This window comes from Equus asinus, chromosome 17, assembly GCF_041296235.1.
Source record: "Equus asinus isolate D_3611 breed Donkey chromosome 17, EquAss-T2T_v2, whole genome shotgun sequence".
NCBI classification, from domain to species: Eukaryota; Metazoa; Chordata; class Mammalia; order Perissodactyla; family Equidae; genus Equus; species Equus asinus.
The window spans coordinates 32,725,094-32,750,737 of NC_091806.1; the positions used below are offsets into that span (position 1 = coordinate 32,725,094).

Consider the following 25,644-nt stretch of genomic DNA (forward strand, 5'->3'; position numbering starts at 1 on the left):
AGCCATTTTTATCTGCAGGTCTTGTGGTTAAATATGATAATGACAGATCCATAAGCACTTGAGAAGGTTTAGTTTGTCCTCCCTTCTCTTCTGCTCCAAGTCTAGGTCTTCCTGACTATCAGCTCTGATGAGCATCAGTGGCTCCAGGACCACCATTGGACACTTACGGGGAGCAGGAAACATAAACATGGAGCTACACAGAGGCATTCATTCCACAAAAGAAGAGCATTCCTTAGATCTCTTCACTAGTAAACCCTTAGCTGCCTCTCTTTGGTGGCTTAACTTAGCTTCCTTAGCTCTCTTCTTAGCTTCTTAACTTCTAAGCTTCCCTTGAAAACTCCGACTTGATCACCTTACCAGTCTTTCAGTGGGATTGGTGAATAAATTTTCTGTAAGGACTGAACTCTCCCTTTCAGACTTTCACGTCCCCAGTTCTTCCCAGAATTTTTAAAAGTCTACTTCCTCCAAATAATCTCATATCCCCTAACAGTGATTTTGCTTTTCTAGAGAAATCTGACTCATTCAGCCTTTCAAATATTCGTACTGAAAACATTCTCTTTTGTTAGCATCTATCACAAATCCCTGAACATTTTATAGCAGTAATAAAATTTTTAAATTATTTCCATATTTAGTTGTCTCCTTGTCTCTCTCTCCTATAAAGCTGCAAACTCTGTGAGGGCAAGATCTTGTCAGTATTGTTTCTCCCTTGCATTTCCAGGGCTTGATGTGTAATAATGACTCAATAAATGTATAAATTGATTGAATGCATCATTTGAAAATGAGACATAAATAAATTAAGGTATGAAAGCAGACTATTCATTCCTTATTATGTTCATTGAGAGTTGATTTCATGTATTTCCTACTTAATGATCAATTCTTAATAAAAAAAATTGTAAAGGTTTGATATAATCTACTTGACAGTGTGATTTCCACAAACTTAATTTGTCCAAAATGAGGAAATACGAATAGTGAGTGAGAATATAGAAAAAACCCAGCCACATCTCATAAAAAGCTTGAAAATTCTTTTCTAAGGAATTGTATCTTGGGTAATGAACTATAATTATCAGTGGTTGAAATAATGACTCAAAGCTTAATTAATTAGATGTTTATTGAGAAATTAGTATGAGCCAGGCCATAATCTATGGATTGAGGATGATGTTTTTAGCAAAGAAGACAAAGTCACTCCTCTTGTGTAGAGTATGTTCTTGGTGGGGAAATAGATGAAAAGGTTAACCAATTAATTAATTAATAATAGTTGAATAGTGACCAGGACTATGAAAAATAAAGCACGGAGAACAAGAAGGAAACACTGTCAATCAGCAGGTAGGGTGACTATGACGTGGTAATATTTAAGCAAAGACCTGAAGGAAGTGAGGGAGCTTTCTGAGCATTGGCAACAGCAAGTGCAAAGACTCTGAGACAGAAGCATGCCTGGAGTTGTCCAGGAATAGCAAGGAACTGTGTGATTGAAGTGGAGTGAATGAATAGGAGAGTGGTAAGACATGATGTACTCATCTAAAGCTAAAGTATCCATAGATGACTGACATTAGCCATTTCACAGTATTTACAGAGAGAAAAAGAGATAGCACTATCACTACTCAGTGTGGGGTTTTTTTTAATAAAATGTAAGAGAAGGTATTCATATTCAGAAAAATTTTAAAATTCCTTTGTCATCTGATCACCTTTTTTGTCCTCTAGCCTTCTTGCTTTTGAAAATTATGATATTATCATACTGTTTTTACCAAATGACTTAATGAAGACAGAAATATTAATTTCTTTAAAATGCTGTATGTATGTAGCTCTAAATAAAATGTGCTAACGAAAAGCACATATTTTTATTTGAAAATCCATGTCACATTCTTCTTCTTTTTGGACTCTTAGGGTAGTTTTTCAACTAGAGAAATAAATGATGTCAGAAATAAATTTATATTATGATACATAAATTAATTATTTTAACTTTTTCATTTAAAACTAGCAACACTTCATCCAAAACTATTAACAAATTTCCCACTCCAATGTGTATGTGCATACGTGGGATTCTTATATACACATCTATTCATGGGTTTTTGTATGCCATGTCTTACATATATGCTTGAATTGCCACATGATAGAAAAAATATCAACATATGAGTAAATGAGATATAATTAATAAAGTTTATTACAAGAAAAGCCTCAAAATTCTTAAGGTCATCCACACTCAGGACATCCTCATTCAGATATCAAGTATCTGGACATAGTATTTTCTTTTTTCTAGATGATAGGCTTTTGAAGAAGAAATGGTATTACCTCAGTAATTTAAGTGTAGAGTAGACCTTAAATGTGAGTCATTGCATGTTGAAGATCTGAGAGGAATGAAACTAGGTCATTGTGGATCTCACAACTTTAAAAGGCAAAGCCTAGAGAAAAATTTACCTTCTCAACCAACTTCTTGAATGCATTTTTAACCTCTTTGTTCCTCAAGCTATAGACAAGGGGGTTTAGCATTGGGATGACCATTGTATAGAACACAGATGCAATTTTGTCTGTGTCCATGGAATGACTGGAGCTGGGCTGGGAGTACATAAAAATGACTGTCCCATAGAAGATGGCAACTGTAGTGAGGTGAGAAGCACAAGTATATAAAGCCTTGTGATATCCCTCAGCTGAGTGCATCTTCAGGATGGTGATAAATATGAACATGTAGGAACTCAAGATAACCAGGAGAGCAAAAAAGATGTTGAAGCTTGCCACAACAACAAGGATCAGCTCACTAATATGTCTATCAGAGCAAGAGAGGGACATGACTGCCGGTATATCACAGAAAAAATGATGGACCATATTGGACATACAGAAAGAGAGACTAAATGTGTCCCTTATGTGAACAGAGGCATTCATGAAACCATAGATGTAGGAGCCAATGGCTAGACAAGCACATACACTTGTTGTCATGGTGGTGGTGTAATGTAGGGGTTTGCATACTGCTGCAAAGCGATCATAAGCCATTGATGCCAAGAGGAAATTTTCAACAGTGGCCAAGGCTACAAAAAAGAACATCTGAGCAGCACAAGCATTGTAGGAGATGATCTTGTCTCCTATAAGGAGCCCAGCCATGACTTTGGGAGTGACAGCTGTAGAGTAACAAAAGTACACCAGAGACAGGTTACTAAGGAAAAAGTACATGGGAGTGTGTAGATGAAAGTCCATGACAATCAAAAGAATCATCCCCAGGTTTCCAACTACACTGACGAGATAAATGAGAGTGAAAATTATAAAGAGGGGTATCTGAAGTTCTGGGGTATTGGTTAGTCCTAGAAGGACGAATTCAGTCACTTCTGTGTTGTTTTTCATGGGTGTTGTTTGGGAATTACAATATGCCCTGTAGCAATGAGAAGTAAAGAACAGAGTAATAAAAAACAAGGTTATTGAAGTAAGTTGAAATAGGTAGACAGATGATAGATAAGTGATAGATGTGCAATATTTTATTACAGCAATAATTCTTACTTCAATATTATTCAGATCTAAAGTATATGCTTGACAACAAAATTTAATACATAAATTATCTATAAAGTTACACATTGCTGAAACTGAAAGATCTTCACGGATCATCTCCAACCTTCTAAATTTTGTAAATTTGTAAACTGAGATGTGGAAAAACTGACGTTTTGATCAAGATGACATGTCTGGAATGAATATATCTGTCATTTCAGTTTCCTGAGCCTGGTAAATCTTTATACTTCTATGTTGCTTGTGTGCCATAGACTGCTCTAGACAATATATGTATATTCTCTTGTTTTTCTCAACAACTCTATAAGATTTACTAGTTATTACCCCTATTTAACTTATGAAGCACAGAATTTGAGTAATGTATTTAAGTTTATAAAATTATTACTACCAAAGCCAATTTTTGAACCCAGGGAAGTTGTTCTTCAGTCCTTTGGTTTTAATTTAAATAAAATTGAATTTAACTCAACTTACAATTACTCATTATCTTCATGGATCTAAACCCAGTGTTTGGGGTCTCATAGTGAAGTAACTGAGACATATATACATAGTAGGTGTAGTGGGATAACTGGAGCCATAGAGGCCTGCACAACAAACAGAGAAAATTCTGAGGGGAAGACATAGCATCGAGTATAGAGCTTGGGCTCTGGGAATAAGTGCATATTAACCCTACCATTTACCACCTAAGGGTCATTGGTTCCAAACCAAGTACGTGAACTTGATCTTCTCCATCCACAAAATGAAGATTGTAATGAGGTCTACCTCAAGATATTGTGAGAATAAAATAGGATAATGTATTAAAAACAATAAGTAAAATGCTGGATGTTCAGCATAGCCTAATAATTGTTAGCTATAATATTATTATTAGCATGGAATGGTAGTTTCCATGTTTGTTTGAGAAAGGTGGCTGGTGAAATTCAAAGATTTAGGTGTGGATGAGTTTTGAAATCTTGTAGCCTCTCTCTTAGGTTTCCTTTTTCTCACACACTTGGTCCACTGAGATTTTCTGTGCCTTCCGGTGTTTCTCAGTCTGTCTTCCGCCAGCATGAGTGGCTGTTCTATCCATTCCATATGAGGCATTGTTTCGCTTAATTTCTTCTTAAAATCCATATTTTAGCATGAGTTGAAAGAGTTTCCTTTCTTAAACTCATTCTTTCTCTCATTACTATCATCTCACAGTTGAATCACAGAGATTGAAGGTTAAAAGTTCATAGTTTGTTGGCTGAGTTTAGCCTGCATGTTTAAAACCTTCTACATGAATACCATCTTCTGTATGAAGAGCTTTTTAAATCTCTTCTATTTGAATTTGTGGTCATGAAGGATATCTATCATCCATTAATCATTATTCTCTACCATCACCCTACTTCTTTCTTGTCTTCACTTCACCAGCCTCTAAAGTCATTAGGTTTGCCAACTTTTGACAATCATAACAACTTGTATAATGTAGTATGTTCTACAAACAATAAGAAGAGCTAAATGCATGTATAATTATATTTATGCATTTCTGTGATATATATTTATACATATATTTACCTCTACTTATATATGTGCATAAATACACATATCTTGTCATATGATCCTCACAGTAAAGTTGTAAGGCAGATAGTATTATTATTTCCATTTTACTACTGAGAGGACTGAGAATTTGAGAAGCCATGTAAAGCTCTACAATTACACAACTAGTACGAGGAAGATTCAAAATTCAAGACTCAAATACACCTATGACCAAATCAAAAGCCTATGCTTTTAGCCACCTTACCATCAGCATTTGTAGATGTGCTAGTAATAATAAGGATGAGATTATGGGGAAAAGGTTACAACGGAATATGGATATTGCTAATTCAATTATAATACTTCTGGAGTTTAAGGAAGGGTTACTTAACTCTCTTCTATTTTTTTAACCTCTAATGAGAAGACAACAGATAGTAAATAAGACGAAATTAAGACATACTCAATAAGAGCATCACTTATCCTTTTTTTTTTTTTTTGGCTAATCTTTTTTTAAAAAGCAGCATCATGATATTCCATACCACCAAACTCCCTAATGATGGAAGTTTTCACATTTGAACCTTAACTTCCACTCGCTGTTTCAGACAAAAATGTTCAAAACACCCATTTCTGTGCTCAAATAACTCATAGTAAGTATAGGTGTCCCACAGATTTTTCATGAATTATGCTTCTCACTAAAAATATGTATGGAATGTAGGAGCTTACCTTGCTGTGGAGAATAAGGGACAGTCAATCCTGAATAGTGAATCTGAAATCAGACATTTCGCCATGGAATAACGAATACATACTGTTAGCCACATTTTCTATAAGTTTCTAGCTAAAGATTCCAATATCTCTAAGACAAGTAAAGTTGGAGAAAAGAACCCAACTTGGAGTCAGAAACCTGGATACAAGCCCTGAATCCACCAGTAATTCTTACTATGTTCTTGGAGGAGTCATTTCTGTTCTTCTTATTCATAAAATAAAGAAGGAAATTACCTCTTCCATATAATTCAAAGAATTGTGTCTGGGAATAGCAAGTGAAGGAAGCTCTGTAAAATACCTTGCTGAGAGGTTATCATTTTAAAGTCAATCAATATAGTTTTCATCTTGAGATGTTTACCATGATTGTAGGCTGAGCTCATAGCAAATCCTGAGTTCAGGGGTCAGGGAGCGAGGCCTCTATGTACTAACAACTGTTAATACTAAAGTGATAGCCACTGGGGCTCAGCACAGTCTTGTCCCTCTAAAATTGTGTCACATTGAGTCATATTGGGATTTCAGAGGGTAGCATGGGAATGAGGACGGAGTTATATAGACACAGAGTTCTCAGGGGATGACCTCCACAAGGATATCTCTAGCCTTCATCGCATGTTCCTAAGGAAGAAGCAATTAAATTGCCTGCAGGGACCCAACTCGATACAATGTGGATGCACACATGTTATTTCTTTTTTCCATTTTCTACCTAAAGTACAATTTACAAATAACAATAATATTCATAGTTTTTAGTGTATAAACCTAAAAGCTTAGTCAAATTTATATGGTCACGTAACCACCACCAACATAATCACAGTATAGAAGAGTTTCCATCTTCTAAATAAAACCCATGAGCTTCTTTGTGGTCAATCCCTTTTCCCACCTCCTGCTGCTGACAACTACTAAACTGTTTTTGTTCATATGTTTGCCTTTGTAAGAATGTCCTATAAATATAATCCCAGTGTATGTAGACTTATGTCTAGCTTCTTTTACTTAGGATGGTGTATTTCAGATGCATTCATATTGTTACCTATATTAATTTCCTATAACTGTCATAAAAAAGTACCATAAACTGGGTGGCTTCAACAACAGAAAATTATTGTCTCATATTTCTGGAAGCTAGAAGTCTGAGATCAAAGTGTTGGCAGGGGTGGTTTTGTTGGTTCCTTGTGAATTCTTCAAGAAATAATTTGTGCCGTGTCTGTCTCTGAGCTTCTGAGTGGTTTGATGGCAAGCTTTTGTCTTCCTACACCACCTGGATCTCTATCTTCATCTTCACATAGTGTTCTCCCTTTGTGCCTGAATGTGTCCAAATTTTCCCTTTTTAAAAGGACATGAATCATACTGGATTTGAGCCTACCCTACTCAAGTATGACCTCATCCTAACTAATTAAATCTGCAACAATCCGTTTTTTAAATAAGATCACATTCTGAAGACTGTGGGCTAAGACTTTGAGAATTGAATTTTTGAGGGGATGCAATTCAACCCATAATATATCAATAGTGAACCCTTTTTTATTATTGCTGAATAGTATCTCATTATATATATATATATATATATATATATATATATATATACACACACATATATATATTAGTATATATATTCATTTCATATATATATATATTCTGGTAGCCTTGCCATTCCACATACATTTTAGATTCATCTTAACAATACTTACTAAAAAGAGCTTGCTTGAGTTTCAATTAGAATTCCAAGATGTTTGGAAACAGTCATCATAAAGTCTCCCAATCCATGAATATGGTACACCTTTAAACTCATTTAGATTTTTTAAATTTCTTTCATCAGTGTTCTATATTTTTCAGCATTCAGGTATAGCCTTATTTTATTATATTTATACCCAGGTGCTTTATTTTTGAGTGCTATAATAAATGGTATTAATTTTCATCTCAAATCCCCTTTGTTCATTCTTAGAATATAGGAAAGCAATTTATTCATGATAAACTTTGCTAAAGTCACATATTTGTTTCAGGAGGGGGGTTTTGAATATTTTTAAAATAACTTCATATTAAATGTCCTTTTATGGTTTTATAGATATAATTTATGTGACATGTTATTATGAATTAATTAGACACCATTCTTAATGAAAGCATGAGATATTTTGAGATTATCCAACTTATAATGTGTTTTCCAGAAAATCATTGTGTCAAAGGTGGAGACTGCAAAAACTAAGTAAAAATATAGAAAAAAAAATGTCAGCAATACAGAAAATCATCCATCACTCTTTAAATACTCTAACATTTAATCAAAAGGTTTATATTATAGCTAATTCATTATAATATCAGTGGTTCAAAATTCCACATATTGATATAGGTGGACTAAAATCTAGATTAATTTATTCCTTCATTAAACAAATATATGTTGAGAATCTCCTATGGACATGACACTATTTTAGGTATTAGGGATAGAGTTGTGAAAAGCAGATAAAGTCAGTGCTCTTACGAGGTTTACATTGCAATTGGGGGAGAAATGTATACAGTTGAACAAAAATATACAATAAATCAGTGTTAATCATCCAAACAGAAGATCAATAAGGAAGCACTGGCCTTAAATGACACCTTAGATCAGATGTACTTAGTAGATATATATAGAACACTTCATCCAAAAACCACAGAATACACATTCTTTTCAAATGCACATGGAACATTCTCCAGGATTGATCACATATTAGGCCACAAAACAAGACTCAATAAATTTAAGAAGATCGAAATAATACCAAGCATCTTTTCTGACCATCAAGGTATGAAACTAGAAATCAACTACAGCAATAAAACCAGAAAAAACACAAAAAAATGTTACTGAACAACGATTGGGTCAATGAAGAAAACAAAGGAGAAATCAAAAAATACCTAGAGACAAATGAAAATGCACCATGCCAAAATCTATGGGATACAGCCAAAATGGTTCTAAGAGGAAAGTTTGTAGCAATTCAGGCCTACCTCAACAAAGAAGAAAAATCCCAAATAAACAACCTAACCATGCACCTAAAGCAACTGGAAAAAGAAGAGCAAACAAAGCCCCAAATCATCAGAAGGAAGTAAATAATAAAGATTGGAGCAGAAATAAATGAAATAGAGACTAAAAAAAATAGAAAAAATTAATGAAACCAAGAACTGGTTCTTTGAAAAGATAAATAAAATTGACAAACTTTTACCTAGACTCACCAAAAAAGAGATGGCTCAAATAAATAAAATCAGAAATGAAAGAGGAAAAATTACAACAAGACACCTCAGAAATACAAAAGAGTATAAGAGAATACTATGAAAATCTAGACACCAACAAATTGGATAATCCAGAAGAAATGGATAAATTCTTAGAATCTGACAACCTTCCAAAACTGGATCAAGAATAAGTAGAGAATTTGAATAGACAAATCACCAGTAAGGAAATTGAAACAGTAATCAATAATCTCCCCCAAAAAATAAGAGCCCAGGACCAGATGGCTTCCCTGGTGAATTCTAGCCAACATTCAAAGAAGACTTAATACCTGTCCTTCTCAGACTCCTCCAAAAAATTGAAGAGGAAGAGCAGCTTCCTAACTTATTCTAAGAAGCCAACATTATTCTGACACCAAAACCAGACAAGGACAACATAAAAAAAGAAAATTACAGGCCAATATCACTGATGAACATTGATGCAAAAATCCTCAACAAAATACCAGCAAATTGATGACAACAGTACATTAAAAAGATCATACATCATGATCAAGTGAATTTTATTCCAGGGATGCAGGGATGGTTCAACATCTGCAAATCTAACAATGTGATACACCACATTAAGAAAATGAATAATAAAAATCACAAGATCATCTCAATAGATGCAGAGAAAGCATTTGACAAGATGCAGTATCCATTTATGATAAAAACTCTAAATAAAATGGGTATAGAAGGGAACTACCTTCAATGTAACAAAGGCTATATATGACAAACCCACAGCAAATGTCATTCTCAACAATGAAAAACAAAGCTATCCCTCTAAGAACAGGAACCAGACAAGGATGCCCACTTTCACCATTCTTATTTAACATAGTCTGGGAAGTGTGAGCCAGAAAGTCAGGCAAGAAAAAGAAATAAAAGGGATCTAAATTGGAAAAGAAGAGGTGAACCAGTCACTATTTGCAAATGACATAATTTTATATATAGAAAACCCTAAAGAATCCACTAAAAAACTTTTAGAAATAATAAATAAATACAGTCAAGTTGCAGGATACAAAATCAACATACAAGAATCAGTTGCATTTCTATACACTAACAATGAAATAGCAGAAATAAAAATAAAAAATGCAATCCCATTTACAATTGCAACAAAAAGAATAAGATACCTAGGAATAAGCTTAACTAAAGAGGTGAAAGCTATACACTGAAAACTATAAAACTTTGTTGAAACAAATTGAAGAAGACACAAAAAAATGCAAAGATATTCCATGCTCTTGGATTGGAAGAATTAACATAGCCAAAACGTCCATACTTCCTAAAACAATCTATAGATTCAGTGCAATCCCTATCAAAGTTCCAACAACATTTTTCACAGAAATAGAACAAAGAATCCTAAAATTTATATGGAGCAGCAAAAGACTCCGAACAGCCAAAGGAATCCTGAGGAAAAAGAATAAAGCTGGAGGTGTCACATTCCCTGATTTAAAAATATACTACAAAGCTATAGCCACAAAAACAGCATGTTACTGGCACAAAAATAGACACATAGATCAATGGAACAGAATTGAGAGCCCAGAAATAAACCCACACATATATGGACAGCTAATTTTGGAAAAGGGAGCCAAGAGCATACAATGGAGAAAGGAAGATCTTTTCAATAAATGGTTTTGGGAAAACGGGACAGCCAAATGCAAAAGAATGAAAGTAGACCATTATCTTACACCGTGCACAAAAATCAGCTCAAAGAGGATTAAAGACTTGAATGTAAGACCTGAAACCATGAAACTTCTAGAAGAAAACATAGGCAGCACACTTTTGACGTCAGTCTTAGCAGCATATTTTCAAGTACCATGTCTGACCAGGCAAGGGAAACAAAAGAAAAAACAAACAAATGGGACTGCATCAAACTAAAAAGCTTCTTCACAGCAATGGAAACCATCAACAAAACAAAAAGACAACCCAGCAATTGGGATTTTCAAACCATATATCGGATAGGGAGTTAATATCCAAAATATGCAAAGAACTCATATGTCTCAACAGTAAAAAAACCAACAACCCAATTAAAAAATGGGCAAAAGATCTGAACAGAGATTTCTCCAAAGAAGATATGTGGATGGCCAACAGGTACACAAAAACATGTTCAACATCATTAACCATCAGATAAATGCAAATCAAAACTGTGAGATATCACCTCACTCTGGTCAGAATGGCTATAATTAACAAGACAGGAAACAACAAGTGTTGGAGAGGATGTGGGGAGAAGGGAACCCTTGTACACTGCTTGTGAGAGCATAAACTGATGCATCCACTACAGAAAACCGTAAGAAGATTCCTCAGAAAATTAAGAACAGATCTACCATATGATCCAGCTATTCCACTGCTGGGTATTTATCCAAAGAACTTGAAAACACAAAGGCATATGTCAGTGTCGCAATCCAATGTACACATCAGGATAGATTCGGAGAGGGCTGATGGCCACTCTGAGTTTATTATAACCAGCATTTCAATATATACATAGCTTACATCTGTCAAACATACACAGGTGTTCTGGATGAAGTAATTAGCGAATGCCAAGAATTCTTAGTGATTTCTCAAGGAGCCCTCCCTCGGCCTCTGTTTTGATATTATCATGTTATTGCTGTGCTCGTATATTTTTATCTCGGAGCAGGCAAGGTCTCCTAGGCAACAATCCCTGCTGCTCCCAATATCAATATCGTGTCTCCATCTGTGCCCCCAGGCGACCGTGCCTGTCTTAGGTTGCCCCACCCTGGAGGTCTTACCCGTCATTGGCTGACCAGCCTTCTCACCTCTGGGTCACAGTTTGTTGGCAAGCTTTTTCCAGTGATTATTAACCCTTCCTGCGTCAGGGGAAGCTACAGCATAAAGAAACATGCACCCTTATGTTCATCACAGCATTATTCACAATAGCCAAGACTTGGAAACAACCTAGGTGCCCATCAAGGACAAATGGATAAGGAAGATGTGGTATATATGCACAATGAAATACTGCTCAGCCATAAGAAAGGATGAAATCCAGCCATTGTGACAACATGGATAGACCTTGAGGGAATTATGCTAAGTGAAATAAGTCGGAGGGAGAAAGTCAAATACCATATGATCTCACTTATAAGTAGAAGATAAAAACAAACATATAGCAACAGAGGTTGGATTGATAGTTACCAGAGGGGAAGGGGAGATGGAGAAGGGGGAAAGAGATGATTAGATACATGTGTGTGGTGATGGATCATAATTAGTCTTTGGGTGGTGAACGTGATGTAATCTACACAGAATTCAAATTATACTATGATGTACATCTGAAAGTTATATAATGTTATAATCCAATGTTACTGATATAAAAAGAAAAAATAAGTATTCACAAAAGAAAATTCAACATATTGATATAGTTGGACTAAAAGCTAATTAATTTATTCATTCATTAAACAAATATTTGTTGAGAATCTCCTATGAACTCAACACTATTTTTAGGTATTAGGGACAGAGTTGTGATCAAAGCAGATAAAGTCAGTGCTCTTATGAGGTTTACATTGCAATTGGGGGATAAATATATACAGGTGAACATATAAATATACAATAAATGAGTGGTAATAAGAGCTATGCGAGCAATAAATAAGGACCCATGTAAAGGAGAAAGCTTATGAAAGTGATTAAGGAAGGCCTCTGTGATATGGTATTATTTAATCAGGCAAATAATGAAATGAGGGTACATCTTAGGTACAGGGAACAAAGAGTAAAATGTCCTGCAGTGACAGTATGTTTGGAATTGTCATAGAGTAGAAAGAAAATCAGTGTTAATGCAGCTAGCTGAATGCCTGGTGGAATAACAGGAAATGATGTAACTCAACTAAAATATGAATGAATGAGTTGCATTCACCATTTCAAAGCATTTAGACACAACAATGCATCACGTTATTATAGTTCTCATTAAACTGGTTTAGCACAGTGCGAAGAGTTGGTAGTCATATGTGCATAAATTGAAAAAAGCCTTTATTTTATTTCCTTTTTTCTTAGACTCTGGCATCTTTTCCTTTTAAAAATTATCATTGGAACATGCTGTTTTGAACAAATGAATCAGTGCTAACATAGATGTTAATTCTTTTAAAATGTTATGTTTCTGTAGTGCTAGATAAAATGTGGCAACAAAAATTGTATACCTACATTTAATATATTACATTTTTTCTGCATTTTCACTCTTAGAAGTTCTTCAACTAAGTAAATAAGTATTTGACATAATTTTATATTCTGATGTTGCAATTGACCATTAAAATTATTTTATTAAAAAGAATAATAAATTCTATTCACACTACACTTACCCCCTTGGACGAGTTTCTCACTTCTGTGTGGATATGCACACATAGGGTTCATGTATATGCTGTTATTTATTGCCACAATTCTGAGTACTGGTCCCCCCCCCCCACCTCCAGGGTTTCCTGTTGAAACTTAATCATTTATTTGTTCAGTGACTTGCTGGAAAATTTTCTTGATATATATTCCCCCCCCATAGTATGAAGTCTTTGATATTGCTCCTTGGAGAATGTATCTTTTAGCACAAGCACAGTCACCTGGGGGGACAGTGGTTTTAGGCTCTTTGTGACTTTCTATTTCCCTAAACACACTGAGCTGCCAAGATCCACTTATTGCTGACACACTGCTCTATTTTTTCCAACAATGTTCTGCACAATAAATTGCTCAACAGACAGATGTGATTGAATTAAGGGTAATTTTAAGACCATTGTTTGAGGTTGTTCTGACCCCAAGAGGGTTCTTCGTGGGTCTCTCTTTCCCCTGTCTCTTCTGGTAAGTTAGCTGACCTAAGATTTAGTAAATTGACCAGTCTTCTCTTGATTGCTTTTTATCCAAATCTCCATTTTTTAAAAATATCCTTAGGCTTGAACTTCCTCACACTCTGCTATAAAGTTAGTTCCTTTGGGAAGAGCTTCGAATCTCTCCCCTGGGAAAAATCACTGATCCATTGCTCTCAAGCCGGAGGTGGGGAAAGTGGCATGTTTCATTATGAGTCACAGCCCTCATTTAGGAACTGGGCACTTGGGGAGAAGGGGACAATAGCCTTAGGTCTCCTGCCTTATGTCCTAGAATTCTTATTGCTTTGTTCATGGTAAATCCTCCATCTCAAAAATGGCACCTCAAAAATAGATGAAAGAAGGAAGCCATCAACTCTTGGTTGCACTCACCAAGAGTTGTAATGGGTAGCTGGAGGCAGAATGAAAAATGTTGGTCTTCTGGACCTTCTAGGAAGATACCATTGCTCTCCAATTTATCTCCCCTGTAATCTTTATTATATTCTTCCTTCTTCTGCTTTAGTTTTAGTGAGTACTTCCTTTTTTATTTCCTTAAGGTGTAACGTTAGGTTGTTGATTTGCGTTCTTTTTTCATTTTTAAAATAAACAGTTGTAAATTTGTCTATTATCACTATTTTTTTAACTCTTCAAATGTTGATATGTAGTGTTTCAGTTTCATTTGTTTTATTTTCTATTTCCTTTTTGATTTCTTGATTTCTTCTTTAACTCATTGGATGTATAAGAGTGTGTTCTTTAATTCCAACTTGTATGTGAATTTTCAAAATTCGACAAGTTTTTGGCCATATTTCTTAAAATAGTCTTCCCGTCCTTTTCTTTCTCTCTCCTCTCATTCTGGCATTCCCTTTATGCGTATTTTCATGTGCTTGATGGTGTCCAACTGGCGTCTTAGGCTTTTAAAGTTTCTATTTATTCTTTTATTAAAATGAGTGCTCCTCAGACTGGGTTACATTTATTGATTTATCTTCAAATTGACTCATTACTTCTTTTTCCTCAAATCATTCAAATCATTCAAATCACTATTTCCTCAAACTGCTCAATTGACTATTGAAACACTCTAGCAAATTTTTTACTTCACTTATTGTACTTTTCAGCTCCAATCTATCTGGTTCCATTTACAATTTCTATCTGCTTACTGATATTCTCCATTCGTTGAAAAATCATTTTCCAAGTTTCTTTATCAAAAATTTTCTTAGGTTCTTTGAACATATGTAAGACAGATGATTTAAAGCTTTTGACTAGTAAGTCCAATATCTGTGCTTCCTCAGGGACACTTTCTGTTAATTTCTATTTCTTTTCATGTGTGAACAAGACATGCTTTCATGTTTCTTTTCATGCCTCTTAGTTTTTGGTTGAAAATTGGACTTTTAAAATACATAGTGTGGTAATTCTAGACATCAGATTCTTCCCCATTCTGATAAAATTGATTCTGAAAGTTTCTGCTTGCTTTTTTGGTGTTTCTGTGGAATTCCCTAGTCTGCCATTTTTCCTGCCTCTCTCTTATAAGAACACTTCAGTTTAGGACCCACTGAAATCTCCCATATCAATACTGCTAACACTTAATCACAGCTGCAAAGTCTTTGCCACATAAGGTAACTGTATTAGTCAGCTTGTACTGCTGTAACACAATCTCATAGACTGGGTGACTTAGCAAAATAAATTTATTTTCTTACAGCTCTGGAGGTTGGAAATTCCAAGATCAAGGTGCTGGGCAATTCAGTTTCTGGTGAGGATTCTCTTCCTGCCTTTCAGATGCCCACGTTTTTACTGTGTCCTAACATGGTGGAGAGAAAGAGCTCTGATGTCTCATCTTCTTCCTATAAGGCACCAGCCCTGTTGGATCAGGGCCCCATCCTTATTACCTCATTTATCCTAATTACGTCCTTACAATGCCTATCTCTGAAACAGTCTCATTGGAGGATAGGGTTTTAATATATGAATTTTGGGGGGACACAATTCAGTCCATAGCAGTAATCATTTAAAGGTTCAAGATATTAAGAATCTTTTGGGCCATTATTCAGCCTCTCACAGATTTGTTTCTCACTATGCTCCCTCATGTCCATCACACATCTTGTCTTTGGAGGGAGAGGGCCATCTCAACATGATCACTGAAAGATGCCAGTTACTGAAATCTTCACCATCCATAGCCGCACCTGCTGGGATATTAAGCCTGCTTGAGCTCTGTGGCAGAAGAGACAACTGGGGTGTTATATATGTCCCTCAACCCACCCAGAAATTACACATATCAATTATTCCCATATCCCATTTTCTAGAACTAGTAAATGTCTCTGCTGAGCAGCAATGGGGCAGTCGCATGTGAGGAAAGCAGATGGAATGTTTGAGCACCAATATACTTGTGAAACATGCCATATCAATCTTTGATAAAAAATAAAATAGTAATATTTAACCTTATGAACACCTGATACATGGCAGAAATTGTGCTTCACTTTGTATATATGTCATCTGATAATCTTAACAATTCTGCGAGAATTACATGATACTATTGTCTTCATCCTTATAGATGAGAAGCTGCAATTTGGAGGCGTTAAATAACTTGCTTGAATTTGGAGCTAAGCCATCTGACAAATTTGTAACCACTAAACTTGCTGTTCTGAGCAAGGTGTGATATCTCTTGGGAAGTGTGGCTTAGAGACAAATGTACAGACAAAAGAATGGATCTATTTCTTTTGTTTGAAAAAATTCCTAGGCCAGGACTGTGATGGTAAGGCAAATGGGGGTTTTTTAAAAAGATTTTTCTGAAGAGATGTTTTGAGACATCTTTGCAAAAGAGGAAGAAAAGAAATTAGATAAAAGAAAATTTAAAAAAAAAAACATTAAAATATCAAATGCTGGGAAAGATGTGAAACAACTGGAATTCATTGCAGCTGGGAGCAAAATAGTAAAGCAAATTCAGAAAACAGTTTGACACTTTCTTTTTAATTTAAGAAGATATTTACCATATGGCCAAGCAGTCCTTCTCACAAGTATTTACTCAAATGAAATGAAAACCTATGTTCACAGAAAGACCTTTGGGTAAACGTTTAGATCAATTTTATTCATAATCACCAAACACTAGAACCAACATACTGTTCCTCAACTGAGGAATGTACTGTCTGTACTGTCTATAAAATGGAACACTACTCAAAAAAAATATTCCCCTACTGGTAAAGATAACAACATAGATGGATCTTAAGTGCATTATATTAAGTAAAAGAAGTAAGACTCAAAGACTGCACATGCTAGAATTTCTACTTAAGGAGATTCTTTTTTTTTTTTTTTTTTTGACTGGAAGCAACATTGACTGCATTTTAACTCATTTTATTCCAAGTAATTTTATTGGGATTACAATGGTTTATAACGTTGTGTAGTGTCAGGCATACATTACTGTTCATCCATTTCTGAATCCTTTTCATCGTGCTTACCCCCAGTAGCCTAATTTTTTATCCATCACCATACATATGTGGCCCTTTATCCCTTTTTCCCACCCTCCAACCCCTTCCCCTCTGGTAACCACTAATCTGTTCTCTTTATCCATGTATTTGTTATCTTCCACAAATGAGTGAAATCATGCAGTATTTATCTTTGTCTGGTTTATTTCACTTAACATCATAGCCTCAAGGTCCATCCACATTGTCTTAAATGGGACAGTTTTGTCTTTTTTTCATGGCTGAGTAGTATTTCATTGTGTATATATACCACATCTTCTTTATCCACTCATCTGTAGAAGGGCACTTGGGTTGCTTCCAGATCTTGGTTATTGTGAATAACGCTGCAATGAACATAGGAGTGCATAAATCTCTTTGGATCATTGATTTCAAGTTATCTGGATAAATACCCAGTAGTGGGATAGCTGGGTCACATGACATTTCTATTTTTAATTTTTTGAGAAATCTCCATACTGTTTTCCATAGTGGCTGCACCAGTTTGCATTCCCACTAGCAGTGTATGACCCTTCCCTTTTCTCCACATCCTTTCCAACATTTATTGTTTTCCTCTTGGTAATTATAGCCATTGTGACTGGTGTAGGGGTGATATCTCATCATAGTTCTGATTTGCATTTCCATAATAATTAGTCATGTTGAGCATCGTTTCATGTGTCTGTTGGCCATCTGTATATCTTCCCTTGGAAAAATATCTGTTTATATCCTCTGCCCATTTTTTGATCGGTTTGTTTGTTTTGTTGTTGCTGTTGAATTGTATGAATTCTTTATATATTTTGGAGATCCATCTCTTGTCTGATAAATGATTTGAAAATATTTTCTCCCAGTTGATGAGTTGTCTTTCTGTTTTGTTCATGATTTCCTTTGCTCTGCAGAAGATTTTTAGTCTGATGTAGTCCTGTTTGTTAATTTTATCTTTTGTTTCCCTTGCCCAGGTAGGCATGGTATTCAAAAAGATGTTGCTAAGACCCATGTCAAAGGATGTACTGCCTATATTTTCTTCTAGGAGTTTTATGGTTTCAGGTCTTGCATTCAAATCTTTAATCCATTTAGAGTTAATTTTTGTGTATGATACAAGATAATGCTCTACTTTCATTCTTTTGCATGTGGCTTTCCAGTTTTCCCAACATCATTTATTGAAGAGAATTTCCCTTCTCCATTGTATGTTCTTGGCTCCTTTGTCAAATGTTAACTGTCTATATATGTGTGGTTTTATTTCTGGGCTTTCAATTCTGACCCATTGATCTGTTTGTCTGTTTTTGTGCCAGTACCACGCTGTTTTGATTACTATAGCTTTGTAGTATGTTTTGAAGTCAGGGGTTGTGATGCCTCCAGCTTTGTTCTTTTCTCTCATGGTTGCTTTGGTTATTCGGGGTCTTTTGTTGTTCCATATAAATTTTTGGATTCTTTGTTCAATTTCTGTGAAGAATGTCATTGGGATTCTGATTGGGATTGCATTGAATCTGTAGATTGATTTAAGTAGTATGGACATTTTAACTATGTTTATTCTTCCAATCCATGAACATGGAATATCTTTCCACTTTTTTATATCTCCTTTAATTTCTTTCAATAACATCTTATAGTTTTCAGTGTACAGGTCTCTCACTTCTTTGGTTAAGTTTGTTTCTAGGCATTTTATTTTTTTGTTGTTGCAACTGTAAATGGGACTGCATTCTTGATTTCTCTTTCTTCTAGTTCATTGTTACTGTATAGAAATGCAACTGATCTTTTTAAATTGATTTTATACCTGAAACTTTGTTGTAGTTGTTGATTATTTCTAATAGTTCTTTTGTGAATTCTTTAGGGTTTTCTACATATAGAATCATGTCATCTACAAATAGAGAAAGTTTCATTTCTTCTTTCCCAGTTTGGATTCTTTTTATATCTTTTTCTTGCCTAATTGTTCTGGCCAATACCTCCAGTACTATGTTGAATAGGAGTGGCAAGAGTGGGCACACTTGACTTGCTGCTGTTCTCAAAAGGATGGCTTTCAGTTTTTCACCATTAAGCATGACGTTGGCTGTTTTTTTGTCATATATGGCCTTTATTATGTTGAGTTACTTTCCTTTTATACCCATTTTATTGAGAGTTTTTATCATAAACGGATGTTGGATCTTGCCAAATGCTTTCTCTGCATCTGTTGAGATGATCATGTGATTCTTATTCCTCATTTCATTGATGTGGTGTATCACATTGATTGATTTGCAGATGAGCATTCTTGCAAAGGCAAAGAACACAGAACACAAAGTAGTTAAGTGGTTTCCAGAGGAGTGGGTGGGAGAGTGAGTTGACCACAAAGAACCTCAGGGGGTTTTTTATGTGATGGAAGTGTTCTATATCCTGATGGTGATAGTAGTTACACACCCATACACGTTTGATCAAATTCTTAGGTCTATACACAAAAAAGTGTGAATCTAACTGTTTGTAAATTGTACATTCACAAAATGCAAAGAAAAAACCATATAGCAACATGTAATACCAAAATATGCATGTACACTCAATATATGGAGCAAGGTCCCCATAGGCAATTGAATTGCTTCCTCCCTGAGAAGGTGAGGAAAGCTGTGGATGCTCTCATGGGGGTATCTCCTGAGGGCAGCATATCTCCATAATTCTCTCCTGCTTCCCTTTTATTAGTCTCTGAAATATCAACAATGCTTCACATGACATCATTTTAGAGAGACTAGACTGCCTGCTGGTCACGTTGATCAGCATATATTTATTTGAATGTTAATAGTTGTCATTACACAAAGGCCTTCTCCCTACCTGAAGAATTGCTATTAGCCTGCAACCATGGCTGAGGATATCACCCCAAGATAAAAATTATATTGAGTGACTTAAAAATTATAACCCCTTACTGAGTTGTTTTATAGACCTTCCATTATTTGATATTTACAGACACAATTCTGTAAATTATGTGGGAGAAGTAATTTTATTATGTTTATTTTACAAATAATGAGAAGATAAGCAATTCCTCCAAAGGCACAGTAAGAATTAATGGTGGATTCAAGACTTGAACCCAGGTTCATGGGCCCTAGTCAGTGTTTTTCTCTCCCTCTTTTCCTGCATCAGAGAAGTTGGAACCTTTTAACCACTACCTAAAATATAACTTCTCTATAATTATTTGTGAATTATTTCATGGCTGAATTTCTGATTTCACACTCACCATGAAGCATTGACTGCCCCTTCTCTTCAAGGAACAAGGTAAGTTACTATATTCCGTATCCACTCTCACTGAAAAGCATAATTCATTCAAAAGCAGTTGGGAAGCTATTCATACTATGAGTTATTTGAGCACAGAAATTGATGTTTTGAACATTTTTTTTGAAAAATAGTGAGTTGAGATCATGTATAAATGTCAAAATTTCCATTAGGATGGAGTTTAGTGATACTTATGAAATATCCTGCAGCATCCCTAAAGAAGATGGTTCAAAAAAACAAGATAGATGATGCTCTGATTGAGTAAGGGGTAATTTCATCTTGTTCACTCTCAGTCAGTCTCCTATTGGAGGTAATAAAAAGCAGCATAAGTATGAAGTGAGCTTTCTTTAAACTATAAAGAGAACTAAATTAATTAGCAAGATTGAAATGAACTGCAGTTTAAATTTTTCCCTGTAATCTCATTCTTATTATTACTGGCACCTTTAAATATGCTGACAGTGAGGTTGCTAGGAGCACACAGATTTTGATTAGGTCAAAACTGGGTTTCAATCTTGAATCTTGAACATTCTTCATACCAATGATATGATTGTAGAATATCACATAACTTCTAAAATCCCTAATGCCTTTAATATTAAAATAAAAATAATAATACTACCTGTTGTACACACAAAGACACATGTGTATACACATTTATATATAAAGCTCTTAACATTTTTTCAGGGTAATTTTGAAGTACAATTATTAATGAAATAGTGCACATGGTATTTATAAATTTCAATTTCAATACAATTTCTTTTTTGTTTGTCACTTTTCCCCTTTATTTATCATTGCTACAGGACGTCTCATGATTCTCAAATAGCATCCATGGAGAATAGGACAGAAGTGACACCATTCATCCTACTAGGAGTAACTGACACCTCAGAACTGCAGGTCCCCCTCTTTATCATTTTCACTTTCATTTATCTCATCAATGTGACTGGAAACTTGGGGATTATCATCTTGATTTTATCGAACTCTCATCTCCACACTCCCATGTACTTTTTCCTTAGTAATCTGTCTTTGGTCGACTTTAGTTACTCCTCAGCTGTCACTCCCAAAGTCATGGCTGGATTACTTATAGGTGACAAAATCATTTCATATAATGCATGTTCAGCTCAAATGTTTTTGTTTGTAGGCTTTGCCACTGTGGAAAATTACCTCTTGGCATCAATGGCCAATGATCGCTATGCAGCAGTGTGTAAACCCCTACATTACACCCGGACCATGACGACAAGTGTGTGTGCTCATCTGGTCATAGGCTCCTACATCTGTGGTTTCCTGAATGCCTCTATCCATGTTGGGGACATATTTAGTCTTTTTTTCTGTAAGTCAAATACGGTCCATCACTTTTTCTGTGATGTTCCAGCAGTCATGGCTCTCTCTTGCTCTGATAAACACATTAATGAGGTGGTTCTTGTTTTTCTGTCGAGCTTTAATGTCTTTTTTGCTCTTCTTGTTATATTGATTTCCTACCTATTCATATTTTTAACCATCTTAAATATGCACTAAGCTCAAGGGCACCAAAAGGCTTTGTCCACCTGTGCTTCCCATCTCACTACAGTCTCCATCTTCTATGGGACAGTCATCTTCATGTATTTACAGCCCAGCTCCAGCCATTCCATGGACACAGACAAAATGGCATCTGTCTTCTATTCTATGGTCATCCCTATGCTGAACCCTGTGGTCTACAGCCTAAGGAACAAAGAAGTCAAGTATGCATTCAAGAAGGTGGTTGAGAAGGGAAATTTTTCTAAAGATTTGGGATGTTAACATTGTAGCATGCACAGTAACCTTGTTTAATTCCTCTCAGACTTTCCCTATTCAATGAGTTACCTTTCAAGCCCCACACTACATTCAAATTCCTGAGGTGACATTCTTATCTCTTCAAAAGTCTGTTGTTTAATAAAAAGAAAATGCATTTAGAAATATAACACTTGTAAGAGAATGGCTACTGTGAAGCATAAGAAATTTTTGAACCTGTTTGTCAAACTTTACTAATGGTATTTGATTTATTCACTTGCCCTATTTATGTTTACCACATGCCAGTGCAAACATGCATGTTACAAAGGAGCACAAGCAATCCCCATGTGGACACATACACATTGGATTGGGAAATTTTTCAGTGGTAAATGGAGTGTGGCTAGTTTTTAATAAAAATAATTTAAGTAGTTAATTGAGATATTAAATATAAAGTTATGTCTAATCATAACAGTTTTTGGTTGACTATTCTACAATTCTGAATAGGAGAATATAGTCACACACTTTTAAATGAAAGTATGTACACTTTCAGCACATTTTAAGAGATACACAAATATCAGATCTTAAATGAGTTAATATTTCTGTATTGACTGAGTCATCTTGTAGAATCAACATGTTTACATTACAATTTTCAAAAATAGTCACCCAAATTCCATAGCTTACCTTACGGTTCTTGCTTGGTGTTATACATACTATGAATTTAGACAAATGTATAATGAATTGAATCCATCATTATATATCATACAGAGTACTTTCACTGCCTTAAAAATCCTCTGTGATCCACCTAGTCAAGTCTCTCTCATCCTCTAACCCTTGGCAACTACTGATCTTACCTTTACTACAATGTCATATAGTTGGAATCATACATTATGTAGCCTTTTCAAATTGGCTACTTCCATGTAGTAAAATGCATGTAAAATTCCTCCATTTCTTTTCATTGCTTGATAGCTCATTTCTTTTTAGTGTCGAATAATTGTACCAGTGTTTTTTATCTATTAACCTGATGAAGGGCATCTTTATTTCTTCTAGTATAGGTAATTATGAATAAAGGTGCTGTAAATATTCATGTGAAGGTTTTTGTGTTAACATAAGTTTTCAATTCACTTGGGTAAATACCAAGGAGGATGATAGCTGGATTGTATTGTAAGAGTATGGTCAGTTTTTCAAGAAACCTCCAAACTGCCTTCCAAAGTTTTTCATTCTGACCAGCAGTGAATGAAAGTTCCTGTTGCTCCACATCCTCACCAGCCTGTGGTGTTGTCAGCATTCTGGATTTTTGGCAGTTTTAATAAGTGCATAATGGTATCTATTATCTGTCAAAGTCTTTGGCTCATTTTATGATCGATTTGTTTGTTTTCTTATTGATACATTTTAAGTGTTCTTTGTATATTTGGGATAACAATTTTTTATCAGATGTGTCATTCGCAAGTATTTTCTCCTAGTTGGTGGCTTGTTTTCCTATTCTCTTGACACTGTTTTTCACAGAGCAGAAGGTTTTAATATTAATGAAGTCCAGCTTATTATATCTTTCATGAATTGTGGCTTTAGTGTTGTATCTACAAAGTCATCTAAGTTTTTTCCCATGTTATTGTCTAGGAGTTTTATAGTTTTACATTTTACACTTAGGTCTATGAACCATTTTGAGTTAATTTTTATGAAGGATGTGAGGTTTGTGTCTAGATACGTTTTGTTTGTTTCTTTGTTTGTATGTGGATGTCCGGTTGTTCCAGCACCATTTGTTAGAAAGAGTATCTTTGTTCTATTTTATTTCTTTTGCTTGTTTGTCAAAGACTAGTTGACCATATTTATGTAGGTCTATTTCTGGGCTCTCTATTCTGTTCTATTGATCTATTTGTGTATTCTTTTGCGAGTACCACATTATCTTGATTACATAGCTGTATAGCAAGTCTTAAAATCAGGTAATGTCAGTCTTCCAACGTTGTTCTTCTCCTTCAATATTGTGTTGGTTATTCTGGGTCTTTTGCCTCTCCACACAAACTGTAGAAGCAGTTTGTCAATATCCACAAAATAACTTGCCGGGATTTTGATTTTGATGCATTGACTCTGTGGATTAGATTGACTTAATCTGTAAATTAAATTAGCAAGAATTGACATCTTGATGATATTGAGTATTCCTATCCATGAACATGAAATATCTCTCCATTTATTTAAGAATAAGAAAAATAAAAGTTTTAACTTTACTTTCACTTATTGCATCTTTAACTTTCTTTCTTTCTTAACGCAGATCCAAATTTCTGACCTATATTATTTTCTTTCTCTCTAAAAAACTTCTCTTGACATTTCTTGCAAGGTAGGTGTACCTACTGGCTGCAAATTTCCTCAATATTTGTTTGTCTGAGAAAGTCCTTATTTTTTTTCACTTTTGAAGGATAATTTCACAGGTTATGTAATTGTATATTAGTTGGGTTTTTTTCTCATTTTAAAAAAATATTTCACTCCGTTCTCTTCTTACTTGCAAGGTTTCTATGGAGTAGTTGGAAGTAATTCTTATCTTTGTTCTTCTAGGGCTAAAGTGTTTTTTAACACTGGCTTCTTTCAATATTCTTTTTTATCTTTGATTATTTGTAGTTTGAAAATGATATAGTCTTTTAAAGATTTTTTAAAAATTATTTTATTAAGGTCATATTAGCTTAAAACATTATGTAAATTTCAGGTGTACATCACTATATTTCAGTTTATGCAGTATAGACTGCATCGTGTTCACCACCAACAGTCCAGTTTTTATCTGTCACCATACACATGTTCCCCTTTACCCCTTTTGCTGTCTCCCTATCCCCTTCTCCTCTGGTAACCACTAATCTGTTCTCCTTATCTATGTGTTTGTTGTTTATTTTCTACATATGAGTGAAATCATATTGTATTTGTCTTTCTCTTTCTGACTTATTTCACTCTGCATAATCCCTCAAGGTCCATCCATGTTGTCACTAATGGCATAATTTTGTTTTTTTCTTTAAGGCTGAGTAGTATTCCATTGTATATATCTACCTACATATAGTTTTATTTATTATTTATTCTGCTTGGGATTCTCTGAGCTTCCTGGATCTGTAGTTTAGTGTCTGACATTAATTTTAGGAAAGTCTCAGTCATTATTGTTTCAAATATTTCTTCTGGTTTTTTTTTTCTCTTTTTGTTCTCTTAGTATTCCCCTTACACATATGTTACACCTTTTGTGTTTGTCCCAGTCCTGGAATATTCTGTTCTGTTGGGGGGTTTTCAGTCTTTATTTCTTTACTTTTAAGTTTTGGAGATTTCTACTGTTATATGCTTAAATTGAAAGATTCTTTCTGTAGCCATGGGGTAACAAAACCATCAAAGGCATTCTACATTTCTGTTACAATGTCTAGGATCTCTTTTGGGACATTTATTAGGATTTCTGTCTCTCTGCTTACATTTCCTGTCTATTCTTGGATACTGCCTAGTTTATCCATTGGAGTCCTTAGCATATTAATCATAGTAATCTTAAATTTGTGGTCTGATAATTCCAATCT

At 34.9% G+C, this 25,644-nt stretch overlaps 2 protein-coding genes across 2 annotated transcripts; one reads left to right on the top strand and one right to left on the bottom strand.

Moving 5' to 3' along the window:
* Positions 1-2,382: 2,382 nt before the first annotated feature.
* On the bottom strand, positions 2,383-3,327 carry LOC106822150 (olfactory receptor 5B2-like). Its single transcript, XM_014827191.3, has one exon. It carries the CDS (start codon positions 3,325-3,327, stop codon positions 2,383-2,385), a length of 945 nt encoding a protein of 314 aa, XP_014682677.3.
* A 17,872-nt stretch (positions 3,328-21,199) lies between these two features.
* LOC106822151 (olfactory receptor 5B2-like) lies at positions 21,200-22,147 on the top strand. Its single transcript, XM_014827193.2, is given in 1 exon segment — positions 21,200-22,147. A coding segment is annotated over 1 exon segment (945 nt). The 5' UTR covers positions 21,200-21,202.
* Positions 22,148-25,644: the final 3,497 nt, after the last annotated feature.

Bases quoted from the DNA above. Each gene is read 5' to 3' on its own strand.
- LOC106822150 (XM_014827191.3), bottom strand. From the start codon at position 3,327: ATGAAAAACAACACAGAAGTGACTGAATTCGTCCTTCTAGGACTAACC.